Source organism: Chelon labrosus (assembly GCF_963514085.1).
Source record: "Chelon labrosus genome assembly, chromosome: 15".
Lineage (NCBI taxonomy): Eukaryota > Metazoa > Chordata > Actinopteri > Mugiliformes > Mugilidae > Chelon > Chelon labrosus.
Genome location: NC_140348.1, coordinates 8,845,814 through 8,866,621, shown reverse-complemented (window position 1 = coordinate 8,866,621; position 20,808 = coordinate 8,845,814). Strand labels below are relative to the sequence as shown.

Sequence of the window (20,808 nt, the reverse complement as noted above, 5' to 3'; positions counted from 1 at the left end):
AAAGACTGGACAAAGAATGAAAAATGAACAAAACCGACTGAGCCGATCTCACCATCAAACAAACACTCGAGCTGGACTTCCTTTTCTGACAGACAGCAATGGAAAGGAGGAGGAAAAAATAAAGGGTCATCGGGAAACAAGGAACTAATCAAAACTGCAGAAGAGTGAAGCTGCCAGACTGATCCCAGAAAGAGATAAAAACAAAACCCCTGCACAAGCTTACACAGGAACAAAAATGAGACAAAGGGATACTAAGAAGGCTTCAGAAGAAAAAGTGAATCAGCTGCAAATAAATGTAGGGGGTTAATATTTAAAGGAGAACTAAAAGAGTTAAATTATTGTTTTGTATGTATAATGGTTGTCGGTTGTGAAGCGATTTAGTTATTGTTTAAGTTACTATATGTAATGAGAATTTAGTTTTGGCCCTACTTGACAATGGCACTTTACTGCATGCACTGAGTCTGACTCAATCAAAGAAAAGACTGGTGGTAAAAATATATAAATACACAGAATTTTAAAGATTATTGTTCCTTAATATGTCCTTTACTTTCATTTTAATATTAAATTACTTTAGTTTTAAGATCAATACTTTTCACTACGGCAGAAAAATCTTTAAATCACATTAAACGGACATTAGAAAAACTAAATAAGGAGCACCACAGCACAAAAGTAATACAACTTAAAGACCATACTGTATTCTATAAGCTCATAATGTCACAGATACATGTTATTAGACAGTAGTCAGAGTGACAGACCAAAAGAGAGAAAACAGAAGATAGAGGAGTAAATACAATAAGAATAATAACAAAACCCTCAGGGGAACTTACCTTAACACCATCCGACTTTTTGTTTAGTAAAGTTTTGCACGCTGAAAGAAAATGAGAAAAGATGATGAGGATGCAGTCTGAGAAACAGCCGTGTAACAGAAGGATGGATAAAGGCCCAAAAAAGGTTTATCAGGTTAGATGAACCTGATTAACAGAGGAACTGTTGTATGAGGGACAATCCTACCAAAAAGTAGATTTATGCACGAACAGGAGATAATTAAGGCTAAGTGAAGAAAGTGTTAAAAGGAATATTTGATATTTATTATACAGCCAGAGCAATCTGCAAATTCAAAATGTGGAAACTGTCTACATAATTAAAATGTCTTCTTTGAAGCAGTTATGAGCCCTGAAGTTTTTTTATTATTTTTTAAAATTTCGCAGATTTTTTTTAAAAAAGCGCTTTCTGCACGCAAGTACCCACATTTTTCCCTTACACGCTGATGATGTGTTTATATGACAAATTATTTAAATAATAAAAAGATAAAAAGATTATTCATTTTTTGGACTTGGTTATTACGTAAAAGTGAAAAGGTAGTAATTTAAAATGAATAGAAGTAATAATTATGACCAGTTAAATTATGTAATCGAAGGATGACTTAAAATAAATGAATATATTGATTTAATGTCAAATAATGCTTTGTTGAGAATCTCATTATCTTGACTTAGCTTTGTCTATTTAGTTTTTAATTTTCTTGACAGATATTAGCTTAAAAAGAAAAAATAATGTCTACAAATTTTATGCTTAAGCTTCTCTAGTTCTATTTTCAGTTTCCTTATGAGATTATCTTCATCTGTCCCGTTTCCAGGGACATTTTAAATTAAATGATAACTTACAACTTTTAACCTTTCAACATTTATTACTATTACAATATCTGATTATAAAGCACCACATAAGAGTTTTGTTAAATTTTAATCCTTTCTTTTTGGTTAAAATCATCCCTCATACTGCCAAGTATATAAAATAATGAACAATAAAAGGTAAAACAAAACCGATTGTGTCTGCTCTCAAACTAAATAAGATCAGTTTCAGCTCAGTTACATAAAGAATGCAAAATTATCCAGCAAAAGATATACTGCTCTTAGTTCAGTATTTAATATGGAGGCAGTCATCCTCCTTTCTGAAGGCTTAAAGGGAGCACATATGAATAAATGAATGAATAAGCTAATGAATGAAACGAATGAGCAAATAAGTGATTTTTATCCAAAATAATCTGATTGGTATTCTCTCCTGGCAGCTAGAAAATGAGGTTTGTTTCAGCCCAAAGTTGCCAACTCAACAACTAATGGTGGAGCAACTTTGGGGTAAAAATAGCACATCAGTCACCTCCTGCTAAAATCTAGTTCACGTTAGGTGAAACTGACATTTAACCTACATTGAATTACACGCACAACTTTGAAAATCTGACCAGAAAGTTAGAAGCAGACTGACAAAGAAATGACACCAATACACACAACTAATAATAAAATGTTCACACGAATACACACACATATAGACTAAAACAAACGCAGACGTGGACTGAAAAAATATGCAAACATACTGTTTAAACACTTATATTTGTCGTGGAGTCATGTTCCAATAATCCACCCTTACCTTCCATTTATAAAGAAGGAAGGAGGGCAATGAAGGCAAGAAAACAATGCATTTAATATCTGCATTTTAACATCTTAAATGAAAAGTGAAAATGACAACTGCTGGCACAAACACCTGTCAGGCTTATACTGTACATTCACTCTTAAATCACTTTCACAGAGGTGAAGGGTTCATGCGGTGACGGTGGCTCATCAACAAGTCAGGCATGCAGCATCCACTTCAAGTCCTTATCTTAAAAAGTGCAGAGGGGTGCATTGAACTGTTATGAAACTGAGCAGAAACCTCTGAATTCAAGGCATCATCTGTGCAGATCCACAACCAGTTTGCGCTGTGTAATGCAGCAACACTTGATCTTAGTGAGTGAAGGAATTTAACTTCAGTAAATTTATAACTTATTGGAGAGGCATCCTGTTATCAACAGAACCGTGTTTCCTGTGTGAACAGCCTTTAACACTCATGTGACTGACACTGACCTGTAAAGGTTATAGTATGCTTCAAACTAACTAGTTTGTACAATGACCACGCCTGAAGTCAAAATGTGTCACAGCTGTCAAGAATCACCATGTTGCAGAGTGGCATTGAAAGCTTGCTGTCACAGAGAAGGATGTGATCAATCTTATAAATGGTAAGTGGGCATTCTAGTAGGATTACTTATTGGTGAATTAATTATTGTAGAGTAACCTTCAGTGTTCTGTGTTTACATCATGTACACTATAGCTTTTCTCATTTGTATTATTCTATTCTGTCTTAACTTTTACATTTCCCTCTCCATCATTAGGTACACCACCCACTTTAGAAATATGACTGGACAGAAACCACTTGCTGTAAATGACTGGCCACAAATGCCTGACACAACTAACACCCGCCTCCTGATTCGACACTAAAAATGCGTGCGCAGTGCCATTTCAGATGCTGACCATACAAGCACTTCTGGGAAGCACAGTGAATGCAGTGAGTTTTTCTTTTATTTTTTGTGGTTTTGTCTGTTTCACACAAAAACAAGAGAGCAGGCAGGAGAAAAAGAAGACAAAGTAAATAAGTTAAAAAGGGACACTGTGCATTCTGTTGATCCAGCTCCCCATGCAGGCTGGCAAACTGTACTGTATGCTCATAAACATGCTTGGCTGGCTGTTAGTGCCAGAGCCATGCAGAGGGAAGGTTGCAGCGAGCACAGGCAGGCATCGACTGGGCATCACTACTGAGGATACAAACCAATTCAAAGTGGGTAAATGTGTTATAGAGGATACTGGAATGTCTAATTATATATATTATATGAAGTGTTAAAAGGTTATACTGCACAGAAAAGGTTATGCAATACTTGTGTTAATGTGGAGATGTGTAACCAGAGATCTTCTAGGTAGCAGCTGTGTTATTTGGAAGGAGGTCAGAGGGTCATGCTGGGTGTCAGTTAAATGGCTGTTGTGTTCAACACAGGAAATTAAATACCCCGTCCCAGGAGAAGAGGTCTGTTCATTAGCACATCAAGTAGTGCAACAGTAATAAAAGGGCAAGAGCTGAGCTTCATCTGAGGCGTCCATTTATATGCTGATGTGTATGTAAGATGTCCCAGTGCAATGATGACCATTTAAAAGTGGACTATTAGTTTGCAGGCAGCAGGCAGCAGGTGGGGTTGGTTCAAGCAGCCCAGGCTACATGCCAATAGCCCGAGTACCAAAATTGGCAGTGCCCGACTCCAACACCCCCTCCAGCAAACGTACCTTCCTGTGCCATTGCGGCCGTGCTGGTGGTAGCGGCAGGGCTGGTATGCTGCCGTCCCACTATTGGATAGAGAGGGATTCAGTGTGGTGCCGAAGGTGGGACCAGAGCCTCACTTGAGCCTGTCAGACTTTTTCCTTTCTCTTTTTCTTTAAGTTAATTAAGATTTTAGAAGGGAGCGACTAACTTTCACCTTTGGGAAATCTACTTCAAATTATTAATCTTATTTCTGTGGATGTTTCTCTTCACAAACAAGCCCAGTTATGTATGAAGCAATTCATTGGTCTGTTTCTTCTGTTTCTTTCTTCTGTCCAGATCCGTCAGTAGAAAGTAGTTGGCTGTAATCCCCTGGAACTGCGTTTGCTAATATGAAAGTACATAAACACTGGGCCAAAGCATTCATGCGTTAGCTTGCTAGACAACTGTCCAGCCCACAAATTGGGATTGCGATAAAAGGTGGTGCGTAGGTTTTTTTGGTAATCAAACTGCTTACAAGGATGAATATCAAGCCTGAAGCAAAGTAAAAACTGTGCTGTTAAAAGGAAGTAGATTTCACACTGGAGGTACAGAGGTAGAGCAACAGTCATATGCATAATTTTCCTTTTGTGAGACATCAAGGGATAACCTATTCATTTTAAACTAACACACAAAGCTCACCTGAAAAGTTTCTGGACACCAGCATTGTTGTGAGGATAGCTCCCTAGAGACAAGACAAAAAGGATCAACATTATTATCACTATAACAACACGTGTTCTGTGATCATTTGTGTGTTTAACTGCAGCCATACTCACTTTAAGTTTCCGTCTGGCGTTGAACTTGCGCAGACATTCCACAGTCTCTTGACGGTGCATCATGGAGGCCACGGTGGAGCGTTGCTGTGTGTGGAGAGGAAATAACATTACAGATGCAGCTGACCAGTGAAGCTCATTTTCAACACAGTGCCTTCAGCTGATTCTAAATAATGGATGTGATGGAGGCAAAGAATAAAGAATTTGTCTTTTTCCTCAACCCAGTCAAAGCTTACACAATGACGACCTACTCTGTCATCAGGTTTTTCAAGTTTGTCTGTAGTTGGTCTGACTTAATTTCACCAGTGGGAGTAAGCTTCATCATTAGCAGATTAATCAGAGCTTCGGATATTTGATAACACCATGTTTACAGCTGAAAAACTAAATTATCTTTAATTTGCTAAGTGCTCTGATTCACTTGGCTGTGTAGTTTCTTCTTAATTTGCAGGTAAGGCTGGAGTATTTGAAAGATTTTAGTCCAATAATGATGCCAAAGGGACAGAAAAAATAAATCCTTTACCACAGATAAAAGCTTCTCATTGCTTTTTCTAAATTTTCTTATTTATCTTTTAACTGGTGGCTGTAATGTTATCCTGACTGAGAGATGCCCGAGTTTCTGTGTTGAGTAACTTTGAGAATAACATCTAATTAAAAAAAATATTTCTCACTTGTTATATATGCTGGTTGAACTGTTAACTATGTTTATATGCCCGTTTTACAACTTTAATACACAACTGTTGTCTACTGTTGTCAAGTGTCTACTGTTGTCAAGTGCGACTGAAATGCATCTTTGAATGTGTGTCACTCTATCCACAGCGATAAATTCATCTCTAGGCCTGTGCATGGCTTTAAAATTAGGCATTGAACCAAGTTGTGTTCCTTTTTTTGAACAGCTGTGTCACAAATAAACCGCTTAACATATTTAACAATGTAAGTCTGGGAGCGCGTGTTCGAGAGCTTCTGCTCGCGGTGTCCTGCCAAGTTATTCCAACATCGAGTCAATGATATGACTGTTTAATGAGGTAGATAGAGAGAAGAATGTGACATCATTTTTTCAAAGCTGCCATGAACAGCTACATTAGTATTTTATGTGCTGGAGAAGATTTTCTTTGATGTCAAAACTAAAGAAGAAGACGAGGGTGACTTACGCAGACCCAGGGATGCTTCAGGGCCTGGTCGGCAGTGATTCTTTTGGCAGGGTTAATCGTTAACATCTGATTGATCAGATTCTTGGCCTCGGGGGTAACTGTGTCCCACTCTGGAGAAGGAAACTGAAAGAGGAAGACAAGAACATTTACATATATCATTGTGACTGAAAAACTGGTAAACCACACATGCATATGTGCACACACACACATATATATATATATATATACTTCCAAAAACATGGAAGATTTTTCAACTCTACGGCACTCAGATGAACTGGATGAATATGTTGCTTTCACTCTTCTGTCCACAATGCATAAAGCCCAGCCAATGGATTTGATTAGCCCCGAACATATTTGCTTGAGTATATTAAGTTCCCAATGAAGCAACACCAGACCAACTTTCCAGGACAAAAATTTGAGGTCGGGTCAAATCAGTTTGGCTGCAGGCAAAAGGCTTTTACTTCTTTTAGTAACATTCTACCAGTTTGGGTTCAGCAGCTTTAAATTAAAAAATTGAAATTGTCATCTCAGCAAAATTAAGTAATATTAAAAAAATATTAGTTTGCAGAGCCTCAAGGTTTCTGCATCTGCAAAATGGAACATTTGGAGCAAGTGTAAAATCACAGGATGTACTGTGATACAGGATACATAGAGATCTGTAAACAGATGTAACTGGATAGAGTTGTAGTCTCTATGAGCATTGCAGTTAGGGGTGAATCACGCAAATAACAGCAGAGACATGTTCACGGGAGCCGGTTATGCATTTCCTACAAATTAATTAAAGTAACCCAAGTTGGGAAATATTTTCACCTTTGAAAACCATGCATAAATAAAAACAAAAGAACTGTTTTACTCAAGCTACAAAGAAGGTTGTGGCGATGAAAACAAACATGCATTAAATATACATTATTCAAAATGAAAGGCTTTTTATTAATGAACTTAGTATTTGATTACTTTAATACAAGCTAATAGCAGACAGGGACTGTTTGTTTGTGTTACTTGTCGACCATTAATGAGCTGCAACTGAAATTTGCAAACTTAAAACGATAATTATCTGATTGACATTACTTCAGTATTACATCCATATCTCTAACACACTCTCTGTTTTTAAACAGAGAATATTTTGCGTATCTCTGATTTGTCTTCTTACATCTACTTTAACTATCATTGATATTGTTTTTAACATTATAATATTTCTGCTAAAGTGTCTAAAACATTTACCTTTTCTTTCTTTTTATGTATATTGCAAGAAACTGCCAGCAGTTTGTCTTTGATGGGACATAATAACGGTAGATTACTTCCATATTTTCTTTCACTCTCGAACACCTGCCGCCCTTATCACTCATGTTACATAAAGTCCTAGCAAACATAATTACTTCTAAAAATCAAAGCAAGCTGTCAACAGAGATTTACTTTAAACACTGAAGAGTCGGTCATCAGTTACTGACAAGTAGGAAAAAGACAAATCTAAGGTATCTTCATGACAGTGATGATATTCAAGAGGTGAACATTAATACAAGTACTTGTCACAGTCACTTCATATTGCAGCTCATATTATGCACATTGATTAGATGTGGTTGCTTCCAATTATGGAAATTAATACGGGTAATAAATTCCCATCTCCCAGAGGACTATGACAAGATCTGATAAATAAGCCTATTGCTCTCTCATAGTATATGACTTTTTTCACCAAGAAGATGAAAACCAGACAATAGCAAGCAGCAAGCAATTAAAAACTAAAATTAAATTTCTGCATTACAAGCACGATACAATTCTGAGTATGTTATTCAAAGAGACTTGAAGTGAAGATGTCCTGCAGGGCTCAACTTGAGGTGCTGGGATTGTTTTTCACCAGTTACATAAATTATAGTTTAAAAATTGTATTAGAATCCAAGTTCCCTGGACATAGGTGGAGCTCTCTAACAAAATTTAACTCTCATTTCTAAGGATCCTTATCCTGCCATTTGCAAAATGCCCGCTTAGTCAGCAACCTTGCAATGAGCCACAAATACAGTCTGTGCTCCATAAAAGACTAAAGCTCTTATTAAAGCTCCACTAGTCGATATTTGGATGGCAATTAAGGATCAAATGACTAAAATGAATTCCTAAATAGTGGCTTTTATTTACCTCACCAGCAGAAGCCCCTGACTTTTATTTGCAGCTTTTACCAAGTTAATTCAAACTCAAAACTTTCTCTGTTTTCAGCTGAATTTGATGAATTCAGTTTATTTTATGTGATGTATACATCAGACCAGATAGTCATGTCAGGCAGTCTGTGTTACCTTTTCTCTTTCAATCTTAAACTACTATGAACACTTGCTCGAGTAGTTTCACAAAAAGGTTTTTCAGCCGTTGTTTGTTTAATGTGTAGAAACAAGAAAACAACTAACAGTTGTAAATTAATGAAGCTATTAAAGCTATTAAATTATTTCTGTCAAAATCACCAACCCAGAGCAGAGTGTAACATGACTGTTGTTATTCAAGTTCAGCCTTTATTAGGGAGGTTTATTTTCCTTTATTTGTTTGTTCTGGCCTGCCCTCAGCTATTATTTGACAGTTAGTCATTATTTGAGAACAGGCTTTAGAGAATGTAAATAAATGAAAATAAACAAAACCTGCTTGTAGAGATGATAATGATCAACCTCTAGATAGATAACAGCCTATTCTATTGCTTCCTTGAGTTCTAGTGAGCTTCTTTTATAACTATTCCTCTGCTTTTGGTGGACACCAAAACAGCACTAGAAGGAAAGTGAATATCAAACTCTAACGTGATACTACTGCTCTGTGTTTGCTGGATGTGTATGTTTACAACAGTTTGCTGCAGTCTGCCTCCAGGCAAACTGTTTTGTGGTGCGGCACACAAACACAACTCATGCAGCTCACATATACAGAAGGAGAGCAAGATGACAGTACTGAAGTACTTACATCATAAGCACCGGCCTTAATTTGTTGGTAAAGTTTGTGTTGGTCCTCGTCCCAGAAGGGAGGGTAGCCCACCAATAAGATGTACAGGATCACACCTGACACAAAAACACAAGTGAGCGTATGAAGGAAGCAGCAAACAAATACAGACAGAACAGTTCAGAGTTCAACTGTTCTGTCTTCTCCATTATAGCTAATTCCGACAGATACAGTGATGCAAGTTTAACCTGGATTGGGGACTTGAAGTATGGGCCAAAATGCGCTGTTCATTCACCAGAGTCCTAACATTTTGCTCTTTCACTGATGTCAGATATGACATTTCTGGAAATTCTGTAGCAGACTCCAATTAGACTTGCATCATACCCAAACGGTGTATAACAGATCTGACCAGCATCCATCAGTCTGACAAAAATGAGTTCTGTTTGCAGATTAACAGTTTACTGACCACATGCCCATATGTCCACTGGCTTGCCATACGGGTCCTTCCTCAACACCTCTGGAGACAGATAACCTGGAGTTCCAGCAAAACCTGAAAAAAAAACATACTTCTATAGTATTTGTCAAAAATATTTACTCATCTGCTTCCCTTGGGAGAAACGTTGATCACATTCACTTAAACAAACCGGCTACAGATCTACTGTTTACTCGTGTTCTAAAGTAGAAATAGTGGTTTCTAACGCAAAAGCTTCTGCTCAACACAGAGGAGGAAAATACAGAGGAAAACGTTTAAAAGATGTATTTCTTACCAAACCATGCCTGTTGGTCGCCTTGCACCTCTATGGCCAGACCGAAATCTGCAAGCTTCACTGCTGCCCCTTTCATCTTACTGGCCAGGAGCAGGTTCTCTGGCTGTAAAATGCAGAGGCACATATAATCATTCAGGATGAAATATTTTTGCTCAAGGTGACACATCCCGTTGGAAGTTTGAAAGAGAGTTTGTGAGAAAAAAATCATGACTTAACCCCAAAGCTTTTGAATTTTCCTCAGGTCTGAGCAACGGTAAATATTTCCACTTTACCACATAAATCTGAATCAGTCACTGTAGACCAACTGTTCATACTTTGAGCTTTGCATGGCACACAATAAATTACAATAACAAACAGAAGAACATTACATTAAGGGCATACGAGATAAATAAGAATGTATCCACCAAGAAATGTCCTAACTGTCTGCATGACTGCATGGGCTGCAGGAGCACGATGACATCTACAGTAGTAATGAGGCATGATGTGGTCATGCTGGCTACAAAGGCTTCCCCCTAAGGAAAGACCTTTTCAGTCAGCTGTCACAAGATTTAACACAGCATTGACTGACTCTGTCCTTCACACAACCATGCAAAAGGTCAATAATTGGCAAAGATAAGGACATATTAACAGTGCTTTGTATCCGATTACATGTCTCATCTATGGTTGCCTTCCTCTCTTGTCCTGAAGTGAGAGAAACTATGACATAAGGAGGAGATGCAAATGAGTAAACAAGGAAGCAACTAAGTGAGTTAAAGATTATAGCTTCACAGATGTTTTAGATTTACTTGTCTTCCATGTTTCCTCTTAATATACAACAGCTTGACATGTTATTTGTGTTTGTTTTCAAGGTCACACTACAGCAAGGGCTCTTCAATGCTGTGCAAGAAATACAATAGGACTGTGGCAATCATGTCACCTAACCAAAGACATTTCTGTCAACTACACAGGGTGTCTTCTGATATGTGATTGATCCCTCAAAACGTTGTAGTCCCTGTTAATTCCTTACACAGAGTTAAATAAGTGTTCATGTCGTACATTAAGTTTATCTAACTTTGACTAACGTCACCTCAAGAGTATTTGCATATTAAGTCCCAAACACAATCGAAGAAGTCTCATGGTGGACGTGTCTCCAGATGACCGTGTAACTGAAAGGGCCTATGATCAGAGGTACTGGGGTTTGATCCCTGATTGAATGGTGAGCCTGATCAAGATAAGCAGCTTAAAAAACAGATGTTTTCCTTCAACAGTCCTGCTCTAACCTACATCCTAGATGACCAGTCACAACTAGCAGGACCGATGTGTGTGTCTTGAGGGCAAAAGTCTTTGTAGTCGCATCCTCATCGCATCAAATGCAAACAGATGGATGGATGAACTGTCTTTATGCGCTTGGTCCGTTTCTTGTCAGATGTCAGTCTCTCTTTCTCCATCTAGACATAATCCCTTCTTCCTCCCACCATTGCCCCCTCTTTGAAACAATAGGAAAGAAAGAGAGAGGGGTTGCAGAGAGCTGGAGTGAAAGCAACAGAAGTACAGAGAGACAGACAGATAGAGATAGATAGATGGGAGGTGGCATAATGAGTCCCTACGCTAGCGCTGCCGCAGCCGGGTGACCTCACCCTATAGTTACCATGGCAACCCAGCCTGCCACCAGCCAACAGCACTCAACTCTTTCTCTGTAATTCTTGTTTTCCCTTCAGCGAGTGGCCCTCCCAAGATGACAGGGAGGCAAAAATATGACGCGTATGTGTGTGTGTGTGTGTGTGTGAGGTTACACGTCTCCACTGCACACTTGTGTTTTTATTGCTCCAATTCAGATGATGCTTTTTGACATTTTGATTCCCCTAGATGGTCTTGAAAAGGGTATAAAATTAAGTTCGATTTTCCTTTTTTAAAGCTGTCTGGCGGTTACATGATGATGATTGTTCTATCAAAGACCTTCTTCAAAGAAACGCATTAAAGCAGAGTTGACTGCCGCTCACTTAGGGAAAACAGGACAGGCTTTAAACACGACCCACACAAGTTCAGTACCAAACGTGTTAGCGAAGACTTGCTCATTTACGAACCTGCAGATGAATGAATCTGAATGAACAACAAATCTCCTCTCCTAAGTAATAACATGTTCTGTCTGCCTATTGGTGGTTTGCAGGTCGTGTAGAGTAAGTTTATCAGAGCAGTTTTGCTAAAAGCAGTAGCACAGTTTAGCACATTTCTGTAGTAGCTTTACAGCAGCGAGGATAAAATGTTTCACAATAACAATATGACAAATGACAAAAAAACAATGTGACAATCTGAAAGTTTGGCTATCGCAGAGCATTTGGTCATCACTCATCACTCTCACCACTTTCCAAGCAAAACCCACTGTCCACTAAGTGCTCAACGTCAAATGACAAAGTAAGCAACTAGTTGGTCAACAGTGAAGAATTTAGCCACTAAAGAGTGAGACAGTTCCCCAGAGAAGTTGGCAGAGAGCAAAAACAGAGCTAAGCGATTAAATAGTTGACCTTGGCTTGCACGCATTATGTTGACACTGACATGACACCAAATTAATTAAAATGTTGCTCTGTGGCGACTGGATGTGGAAATCAGCAACTGTTTGCTAACCGTCAACGACGTCAACTTAAAAGATCCAAACTTGTGCAGCTGGTAGATGTTTGTGCAGGTTTAAGAAACATTTTATTGCATTAAATTTGTTCCAGCTCTCCTGTGAAGCTATTGTGGTGACAATGTGCTTGTAGTACAGTAAATATATTTGCCTTTAATGTAATATATTACAATTTTTATACTTAGTGGAATTTTCCCAATAATCACCCAAATTTGTTTTTCTGTATATATATTCTTTTAGAATATTTGGTTGCACCTAATCATGGGTTTGCAATAACTGTCTCACCAGAGGATGAATGACATTTGAAATTTTTTTACTATTTTTACTATAAAAGTACACATTTTCTTTGATCTGTATATCATTTAACAACAAACTACATAAAATAAAGGTGCAGTATGGATACAGTTTGAATACACCAAAGGACAGTACATTAACAACTAATGCAATACATTTCTGTCCACCGCCCTCATCATCTATCATCATTATAGTCTTTCTCTCCAAGTTCATTTGATACAGACATCCATATGCAAGCTAAAAATCAATGAAAAGCAACACAAGTCCATTTACGCCACTTAAAAATCCATTGTTTATTTTCCAAATATATTTGTGTACCCACCCCTAGAGTAATGGCTTAATTCTGCACTGTCACGTAAAAGATATAAATAGTGTGTTAAGTACACAATTTGAAGTTTAGGACTCTGAACTCTTGCAATATAAGAACACAATGCAATTTTCCAGGTGTTTAAATCTGATGTCTTAATTAAATGTATTATTAAAATGAATAGAAAACTGAAATGACACTGCAGAGCAGTGGTGTTGGTTTCTGCTAGGGGTGAACAATCTTGCTGCAAGGGAAATCGTCACTGGCCGTCATCTCACCCACCGACCCGCTATTAATAGCAGCTGGTCTGCTTTCGTCACTCCTCGGTAATGCAGGAGGGAGGGAGGAAGTAGGGGGGTCAGGGACAGAGGGAGGATGGAGGGGAAAGAGGGGGACGGATGAAATAAAGGAGGGGTGCAGTCACAGGGATGAAAATGGAAATATAAGGAGGGAAATTGACGGTGAGGAGAGAGATGACGCTCATCCCTTAAGTTGTTGTTAACGTCACTGCATGACGTCTGTGTAATGTGTGCTTAGACCTGCTGTTGTTAATCTCCACACGAGCGTTTCATCTTCATTCACAACACAGAAATATCTGTACAACTAGTATTTTCACATAGTATAAAGTAGAAGGTCCTGCCATAGAGTACATTTATTGGTATAATAGCCCACCTTGAGGTCCCTGTGCACGATATCATGCTGGTGGATGTGACTGACGCTCTCCAGGATCTGATTGATGCAGTGGCTGGGAGACAAAGAGAAAGATGAGAGACAGAAGTCAGACACATTTGTCAATGCACAACGGCTAGATGACGTGGATGAAGTGGAGACTGAAAGAGGAAGAACAAACTTCAAGTGAGGAATTTGAAATATAGAAAACAAATTATTTAACCCAACATAATGTCCTCATCATTGGTATTTGACTCAAAAGAGAAGCATATAAGACACTCTGAGAAATAAACCAAGTATAGAGAGAAAAGACATGAAAAGACAAAACAAAGGGTTGACTAAAGTTGGAAGAGCCAGTAAACTCTTACTATAACCAATCAATAGCAGTCAACCCAGACCATTAACTTCAGCTAAAATTAACATCTTTTGGACGAACAAGAACACCTGGACAGGCACTAAGGTTCCAGGTTATGGTCATTTCAATGGTGCCACTTGAAGACAGAGAAAGTTTGTCAATTATACGAAGCAGAAGGCAGGGAATACTGGCACATATTGTCAGCCGGCCCCTTTAGGGAGACACTGATAATGTACATGTGAATGAAGAGCACCTTACAGCAAAGTACAATGCTCTGCTCAGCTGGCAAATCACAAAATGAAGTGGATGTCAATGTCGGGTTATTGACAAAGACTTCAATATCAGAGAGATGTGAGCTGGCAGGATGTTTCTGACAATATCTGACCATCCAACAAGCAGTTTGGATTCAGTCCTGCTTAAAAAACTATGCCAGTGCTTCATCAGAAGTGCTCGTCAAATGGTGAAAAATCTTCAAAAAATCTTCTCCCACAGAAACTTTCTGGTAACCTGGCAGAAAATCTTACATTCACATCCGCTTCACACCAGCTGTGGAGAGATGAGAGGGGTCAAGACACACATTTGTGTCTCCACCTCTCTAATTTTGCTTGTTACACAACGATTTCTGTGAGTGAAACACTATTAATCCCTTCCAGGATAGTGTGCGGCATTATTCCCACATATCCCATCACCCCTTTCTCCATCATGTGCGTGCCTGCAAACACTTTTAGTTGACCAAATTAAAAACAAATCCATGCAACCAGGATCTGTGGTCATTTGCTTATTTCTCATTTTGTCACATTACACAAAGAATAATTGATAAATTTATGATCCACACAGGTACAGGCGACAATAATTTCTGTACTTGGACAGAAGGATAAGTGGTGCATGCGGATAAAGAATGAAGAAGCTGAATTTTAAAGTGAGTGAATGTGAGGAAGGAAGTGGAGCGGGCAGGGTGTGAAGGGGGGGTTGTCTTACATAAGCTTGTCCTCAACTTGCATATCTGCACTTTTGCTCCTATGATGCACAGTTAAAGTTGCTATTTTAAAAGTTCCTTTATTTTTTTTTGTAAATAAATTGAGCCTGGCATTAGTAAAGGTGAAGTCAGGGTCAGCAGGAGGAGGGCGCACAGAGAGAGATTTTGGGAGAGTGGTATGCTCTCTCTGCAGGACGGAATCAAAAGGAGGCCCCTGGTGTTGTGTACAACCTAGGGTAAAACTGAATTAATACTAATTTCAGTGTAGTTTTTGCAACTTACATAATGCCCATCAGACCATCTTGCTGCTGACTCACTGTAGCACTGTGCACCGATCAGCCACAACATTAAAACAACTGACAGGAGAAGTGAATAACATTGACAATACAATGTTCTGATGGGAAAATTTTGGACCTGACATTCCTGTGGATGTTACTTAGACATGTACCATCCACCTAGACCAGACCAGGCACCCCCACTAGGAACAGTCATAAAGGACCTTACTGCTCCTATAGCATGACTATACAGAACGAGAGACATAATAAATAAGGCAAATAATCTTAGTTCTCAGTTTACGGGCACAGTCCAGAGAGTCTTACTACCACTGAATGCTTCCATGCTGTTTGGTTATTATACTTTATTAACTTGCTGACAGATTATATTTTGAAAAAGTTTTCATTTGATCGTGTAGATATATCTGTTATATAACTATAGTGTGATACTTAAGTCATTAACCTAAGTAACTGCCACATGACTGACTAAAATATTTTCCAAATTGAGTTAAGGCTTAGCCAGGCATGTAATGTGCTGCAGCGCAAAAAGCCACTGCAGCGTCTGACAACAATCTCAAAATAAGGTCCCAACACTTAGGACAGCTTTATCATTACTTATAGATGAAATTAAATTTAAAAAGGTCTGAGTCAGTTGATGGAAAACAAAGTGTCTACTTGTACTGCAAGGAAACCACAGGCATTGCCTCTGCTATTGAAGCGCATTAACACAGAGTCAAATGGCAAAAAATTTTGTGGTTTCATAACCAAACTTTTCTGCACTGGCAGCCTGAAATATTACTGCTTCAGCCACCAAAAACTGTTAGTATGCTGACATACTGTACCTGGCATCTGCCTCGCTGTAATACTCTCTAGCAACAATGTCCTCAAACAGCTCTCCTCCAGTGACGCTGCAGACAGGCAAAAAATAGATTTTTGGTTATTTCTCTTTCTAAAGATATCCAACTCACAAAGCGAACAAGCAGACAATATACTGAGATGGCTTTCAGTGGTTTTTCTAAGGGATCCACAAGCTTTGGCGACAACATGTGTACATGTATTTGTGAAACATGCTAACTGTTGCTTTAAGAGGCCACTTGACTGCTTGTTGATAATACAAGCCTTTACAAGACTGCCTTCCATGTCTGCTTCATCTGTATCTGAAGATACAAAACTGGATTTAAACTATAACTTGACTTGTAAATTTTAGCAAAACCTGTAAACACTATTTTTAAAAACCAAAAATAACACAATTAGATACTGTGAAATCACATTCCAACAAGAAAAAGAAGCGTACCGAGTGGCACAAAGACACTGGGAATAATGTTTTATTTCAAGTTACTTTGCTATAACATAAATCAGAATTAAACCATTTTTAAATCTCTGGATATGAACTTTGACATTTAACACATGCTACTTGTTTTCATGGGGAAGTCCTAACACTTTACTTGGATGATACACCACATGCCCTACAAGTGGCAGGGACAAAGAACTAGAGAAGATGTGATAAAATACATTATATGAAAGAGGTAAGTTGCCCCTTAACCAATGCCTTTATTTTATTTGTGAGATAAACATGAGCCTCAACCTGCGAACTGTGCATGTGAGTGTGTTAATATCATTAACTTACAGGTCAAAGACAAGGTAATGAAACCCTTCTTCTGAGATGCTGTCATGGAGTCGTACTGGTGACAGAGAGAGAGAGAGACAGAGAGAAGAGAGAGAGTTAGAAAACAAACTTTTTCCAGTAATGAGTAGCATATGCCCTTGCAATATGAATTACAATCACCTGATCCCAGTAAAAGTATATTAAATTGACATTAATTAAATTTAGTTTAATGTTCAGTCTCTACCTAATATAAAAGATCCAACACTGATAACATTATATATTTTTTTCATGGATTTTTAAACTGGAAACCAAAAGGGACTTTGGGGACTCATGTGCTGAACAAATCCATCTAAGACAAGGATATATAGTGCAGTATTGATCTAACTATCACAACACCCTTTAAAAGCGGTTGATCTCTTTGTACAGTAAGGAGTACATCATATCCTGGTCTCTTCAGAGCGGGATCAGTGTGGGAAATGTGTAATTTTTTCTTAATATATAAACAAGCATGTAGTGGACGAGTTGGCTAAATGGAGTAACACAGGATAATGTAGGAAGTCAGTATATTTCTGTCACATTTAAACATAAAGAAACAATGGGTGAGAAGAAGGTGAGGGAATTGACCTTTGGATTGCTATGATGATGATGATGATTACAAAAATGTTCTTTACCACCTTTAGACAGCCAGCTTGGTTGAGTTACAAATTGCGTAATGGATTTTTATGGCATAATATCGCTGAGTCACTTAGTGTGGGTGGGAGAATTGTCCCAGCCTAAGTCTATATTCACACTACGAGCAAAAGTTGCTGCTGAAGAGTTGCTCAAGCTCTCATTGACGCTTTCATCATCTTCTTATAAATTAAGGGGTGAAATGAAAACCTTAAGGCTGACGTGTCACCATGTCATTGAAGAGCAGAAAAAAGTGAAAGCCAGCTCAACTTTTATCTGTAACACATCAGTCGTGCAGCGACAAGTTTGTGACAAATGGACAGATGGACAAGATAGACATTTAACCTGAGAGACCACAGCAAAACCACAGTTAGGTCAAGTGACATAAAGTGCTGTCAGGTCTCCGGCTGCACAGAGTTCCTATCTGAAATGATCAAACAGCAGGTCTCTGGTTGGCAACCAAGAACAAGCATTTGGACAGAACGGTTACCATATTTTATCATTTTATAATCAATGTGATACTGGTAAATTACAGTTTGGCTTTTCAAAGAGAGGGCCTTTTTTTGTTCACACAGGAAGGGCTGTTGCCGAACAGCTCTTGAATCTCACACGGTTTTGAAATACAGCGACCTACTATAAGTCGGTTTTCACACGCTGATTAAAAATCTGGTCGTGTCAAGGTGGGTGAAGGTGCTCGATTTCCTGAACAAAAGCTGAAAATGTGCTATTTTACTCTCTTCTTTCTACAGAAGAGTTACTCAGTTGAAAAGAAAAGAACTTAACAAGGTCTCCCCTTGAGAACTGGATAAGAAAAGAGCAGCAGCGGGATGAAAAGAAAGGAAGAATAGGATGATGATGAAGCAGAAATCAGGTGGGATAACGAGAGCCCAATGAAACCATAACTTTTATGCTGTTATCACAATCTGTGTGTGTGTATGTGTGGCTAGTGCTGGGCGGCATACTATGATAAGACACCTAGCAGCTCTGCCTCAAAGATATTTGCCATTTCCTTCCTTTCCAAGGGGCTACTGCCTTCGTTCTGGATTTCACACAGCACACATTTCTCATGCTGCATGAGACTTAACGGATTCACAAAGACATTTACAGACGCAATAATTCCTTTGTCATTGTGACAGTTTACTGCTGCGGAGACAGACCCTACAGTGTAGCAGTTTGGCTCTTTATGGTTTCCCAAGTATGCCACTGTGTGTTTGTTTTTGTTGAGACAGGGCTCCATATTTCAAACACAGTAGATTATAAGGAGAAAGGCAGAGGAAGTGTTTTTCACACTTCAAAGGTCAAATGAAGAAATGCTTGTAAGAGTCTACCTCTCTGCTCTAACACACATTGAACACACACTCACACGGTACACAAAGTAAACAAGGAGTTGATCGTATTAGCGTGACCAGCTGACTGTGCATGTGTTAGCGTTCAGACTCGCTTCGCCTTGGCTGCTGGCCAGCTGCGTCATGCAAATGTCCCACACACTGACAGATCAGGTAACTGGTTGATTTGCCTATCATCCGAGGCCATTTGCTTCAGCGTTATTATTAAACTGAAGAACACGGAGATGAAACTTGACTCAAAAAAACATGTTGTTGTTGTTTTTAGTTATGTGCTCTGGCACATTGGATTTGAAATGAAACACAATGTTTCAGCTTTAAACTGAGGATTTTTCACATCCATATTAGGTTACCAGTGACTGTAAATGGAGCGACAAGGCAAACACAGTTTTTAATAGCCAAGCCAGTCATCTGACCAGAGAGCAGCGTGTTTTAGATGGAAGAAAAAAGTCCCTGAAAAATGTTATATAAATAAGACTGAAGTACAAGTGGGTGAAAAATATCAAGGAAGAAATGTCTGCCAACAGAATTGTGTCAGTCATTTAACCTGGCCCCATGATATGTGTGTAAATAGAGTGGTTACGATTATAGAAATACATGTCAGTACAAGACAGCACACAATTCATCAGAATCATGAACCGCAACCAAAAGTTGATTCACCATCTTTCTAAAACTGCTTCTTAAAAACATCTCTTTACAATTTTCATAAGGAATCATTTACGTCAGTTCTCTTTCATTAGTTTTAGTTAGTCAGTTTTTATGCTGAGTGAAATAATGCTGTCCCTTTTGTGCTCATTCAAGTGGTATTTTGAAGCGTTGAACATTTGCAGTTCAGAAACTGAACCTTCCACCTTCATTTGTGTAGATACAGAATAGTTAATAGTCCTGGAGGCTCTCTTGAAACATACTTTACATTATCAGCTTGATACTTCTCAGCTTGTCTGACAAATCTGAAAGAAACTTATTTATTATGTCTGTTTGTGGTTTCTCAGCTGTAAAACTTAAATACAATAGAGTGATTTGTTGACAGCAGTTTTTATGAAGCACTAAAGCTCCCACATCCCAGATTGGTCAATCAGGATTTATGTTACTGGATAATGTCAAACAGGGAGTTGTAAATCTCTGGAGTTTAATAGACACAAAAATAGTTCAGTATTTTCCTACGTACTTGGTTTTATCGGAATGAGAAGCAAAAATAAATAAATAAATAAAAACATTGACTGGACAGTACTGACTTTGTGGATCTAAACTAATCAGTCCTCTGTCTGACTGAAAACGAGATAAATTAGTTGCAGTGACTCAACATTTTTACTTCTGAACATCTAACATTATCTGAACTGTCTGTCAGCTCTGACAGGTGACTCACCTATGTTTGGATGCTTCAGCAGACGACAGATTCTCGCCTCACGCTCCAGTTTCTGGTGATCTGGGGACAAGAAAGAGAAAACAGAAGAAACAGTAAGGACAGCTTCTTTTCTGCACAACTTTTCAACAGATGTTCAAGATTTATGTGCTAATAAATAATAAAAGACTTTTTACAACCATTAAAACTTGATATCTTAGTTGGAAGGATTTCAAAAACAACCGCAACTTGGTGACTTCATTAAAAATGCTTTTTTTTTTAATACTGTGAAGCCATAACACATAAACACACAAACTTACTTAATTCCATTTCTCTTCAATATCTTCTGCTCCTCCCAACCAACTCGGAACAATTATTTTCTTCTAAACCTGCCATTTTGCAACCTAAATTAAATCAACTTGAGCTGGAGTTGACAGCACTATACTTCATACTTGGCCTCATACATCAGATATTAACTAATATGGGCTTGCACAAGCAGATCGACAGCACACACACACACAGACATGCACAAAATAAGCTCAAGCTTTTTGCACTTAGCGAAATTAGTCTTGTGGGTCCGCCCTTAATATAATCAGTGTCCAGTTAATGATTCTAATGGCAGGGGGAGGATGACC

General features: G+C 38.4%; 1 protein-coding gene across 5 annotated transcripts in view; it reads right to left on the bottom strand.

Annotated features, from left to right (window-relative positions):
• camk2g2 (calcium/calmodulin-dependent protein kinase (CaM kinase) II gamma 2) overlaps positions 1-20,808 on the bottom strand; it is a 57,861-nt gene that overhangs the window by 10,893 nt on the left and 26,160 nt on the right. For 4 of the 5 annotated variants that reach the window (XM_084561939.1, XM_084561941.1, XM_084561937.1 and 1 more), the window contains exons 3-14: positions 20,198-20,257; positions 16,841-16,895; positions 16,056-16,121; positions 13,614-13,686; positions 9,739-9,841; positions 9,438-9,521; positions 8,996-9,090; positions 6,071-6,193; positions 4,926-5,009; positions 4,792-4,834; positions 4,137-4,196; positions 828-868 (exon numbers count right to left, since the gene is read on the bottom strand). In XM_084561939.1, coding sequence (XP_084418065.1) covers positions 828-868; positions 4,137-4,196; positions 4,792-4,834; positions 4,926-5,009; positions 6,071-6,193; positions 8,996-9,090; positions 9,438-9,521; positions 9,739-9,841; positions 13,614-13,686; positions 16,056-16,121; positions 16,841-16,895; positions 20,198-20,257 — 887 coding nt within the window. The remainder of the gene's footprint in view (positions 1-827; positions 869-4,136; positions 4,197-4,791; positions 4,835-4,925; positions 5,010-6,070; positions 6,194-8,995; positions 9,091-9,437; positions 9,522-9,738; positions 9,842-13,613; positions 13,687-16,055; positions 16,122-16,840; positions 16,896-20,197; positions 20,258-20,808) is intronic. The other variant, XM_084561938.1, reaches the window with a different exon arrangement.